The sequence below is a fragment of the Nesoenas mayeri genome (genome assembly GCF_963082525.1).
Source record: "Nesoenas mayeri genome assembly, chromosome: 5".
Taxonomy (NCBI): domain Eukaryota; kingdom Metazoa; phylum Chordata; class Aves; order Columbiformes; family Columbidae; genus Nesoenas; species Nesoenas mayeri.
In genome coordinates, this window is record NC_137548.1 from 16,280,954 (window position 1) to 16,283,084 (window position 2,131).

Genomic DNA, 2,131 nt, shown 5'->3' on the forward strand with positions numbered 1-2,131 from the left:
CCCTCTGGGTTGAGATCAGTAAACAGGCGAGAGTTGAGGGGGGAAAGTTCCCGGGGTGGATCCTGCGCGCACACACACACACACACATGCACACGCACAGGCACAGGCACACACGCACACTCTGCCCGCAAGCTGCCCTCGGAAAAAGCTCCGCTATTTTCTCTCCGATCTCTTTTTAAAATTTCTCCGAAAAGTTTCGATTTCGTGTCCCTCCAGCCTTCAGCCCCCCCCCGCCCCCAGCCACCAGCACCACCGCCTACCCTCCCTCCTTCCCTCCCTCCCCCGGCCGTTCCCCGCCGCCCTGCCCCGGCACGGTTTGGGGCATGCCTGTGAGCATGTTCAGCATCGACAATATCCTGGCGGCCAGACCTCGCTGCAAGGACTCGGTGCTGCTGCCCCCGAGCGCCGCGCCCGTCGTCTTCCCCAGCCTCCACGGGGACTCGCTCTACGGCAGCGCCTCCGACTACGGCGGATTTTACTCCCGGGCGGTGGCACCCGCCTCCGCGCTGCCGCCGGCGGTCACCGGATCTCGGCTGGGCTACAACAACTACTACTACGGGCAGCTGCATGTACCGGCGTCCCCCGTGGGCCCTTCGTGTTGCGGGGCCGTTCCGCCCCTGGGCGCCCAGCAGTGCTCCTGCGTCCCCCCCGCAGGTAAGGCGGCCCCGGGCACAGCGGGACGGGGCGGACGGGCTTTCTTTGTTCCCGCAGCCGCGAGGCAGGAGGGGTGGTGGGGAGCTGGCTGCCCGCAGGAGCGCTGAGGGGGACATTTTATCGGGGTGGGGGGAGCAGTGATCTCATGCAAAGCCTGTTGTCGTCTCGTCTGTCTGTCCGTAGGTTACGAGGGCACTGGGTCAGTCCTGATGTCCCCTGTTCCCCATCAGATGTTGCCCTACATGAACGTGGGCACTTTGTCCCGGACGGAGCTGCAGTTACTGAACCAGTTGCACTGCAGGCGAAAAAGACGGCACCGGACTATCTTCACTGACGAGCAGCTGGAAGCGCTGGAAAACCTCTTCCAGGAAACGAAATACCCAGACGTGGGCACCAGGGAACAGCTGGCCAGAAGGGTGCACTTAAGAGAGGAAAAAGTAGAGGTATTTTGCATTCCTTTTCCCCTTTCTACCCTGTCCTTTTCGCATTTAAACGCACTAAGACTGGAGGTACCTCGGTGCGGCCCCAGCCCGGCTGCGCGGGCAGCGGCGAGCTGGCGGCGGGGAGAGTAACAGGTTTGCGGGGCATTAGGGGAAGTTTTTAAAATATTACTTCCAAGCGCCCTTCTGGGGGCGGCTGGCCGAGCCGATCACACGGCTGTGAGCGAAGTGTCGAGACGCGGTCGTGTTTCCTGACCGCGCTCAACCTTTCCCATCCGAGCGGCAGCTTTTCCTCCACCTCCCTCGGCCCTAGCGCTGCCGCAGCACATCGGCCCCGTCGCGGCGGCAAGCGGCTGCGGGCGAGGCAGGGCAGAGGTCAGTCTGCGGGTTTGCGTAATTTTATTTTATTTTTATTTTTTTCCCCTAATAATTTAATTTTTTAACGTAACAGGTTTGGTTCAAAAACCGCCGGGCAAAGTGGAGGAGGCAAAAGCGATCATCTTCGGAGGAGTCAGAAAACGCACAAAAATGGAATAAAGCGTCTAAAACGTCTCCGGAGAAGAGACAAGAGGACGGGAAAAGCGACTTAGACTCTGACAGCTGATATCTTGCAGGGGGGGAATATTTCCCGTGGACTGTCGGATACGCTCCAGAGGATGCTACTAATCTTGCACAAGATCTGCCTTGTTGGAGGGGGAAAATATCTGTATATAATGTACAATGCCCCGAGTTGATTTCGTGTAAATAAAATGTGTTGCGGAGGTGTTGCACAGGTAGACGGCAGCGCGTTTGTTCTCCCGGCAGGGCGAGGAGGGGGAAGACGAAAGCGCTAGAGCCCCGCTCCTCGGGGACCACGGGCGGCCTTGCAGGCCCAGTTACTTATTTAACGAGGCTTCGCATAGTTAAGGAGCAAGCGGAGGGCACCGCGCTGTCAGCCGGGCCCGAGCTGAGATGGTGGATTTTTCACCCCGAAGGAACGCGGCGGCCGCCCGGCCAGACCGGTGCCGTCCCCGCCGGCAGCGCCCGTGCCAGGCCCG

General features: G+C 60.2%; 1 protein-coding gene across 1 annotated transcript; it reads left to right on the forward strand.

The window, feature by feature from the left end:
• Positions 1 to 323: 323 nt before the first annotated feature.
• GSC (goosecoid homeobox) lies at positions 324 to 1,760 on the forward strand (the record flags this gene model as incomplete). Its single annotated transcript, XM_080345721.1, has 3 exons — positions 324 to 654; positions 838 to 1,097; positions 1,546 to 1,760. 3 exons carry the CDS (start codon positions 324 to 326, stop codon positions 1,696 to 1,698), a joined length of 744 nt encoding a protein of 247 aa, XP_080201847.1. The 3' UTR covers positions 1,699 to 1,760.
• Between the last annotated feature and the right edge of the window lie 371 nt (positions 1,761 to 2,131).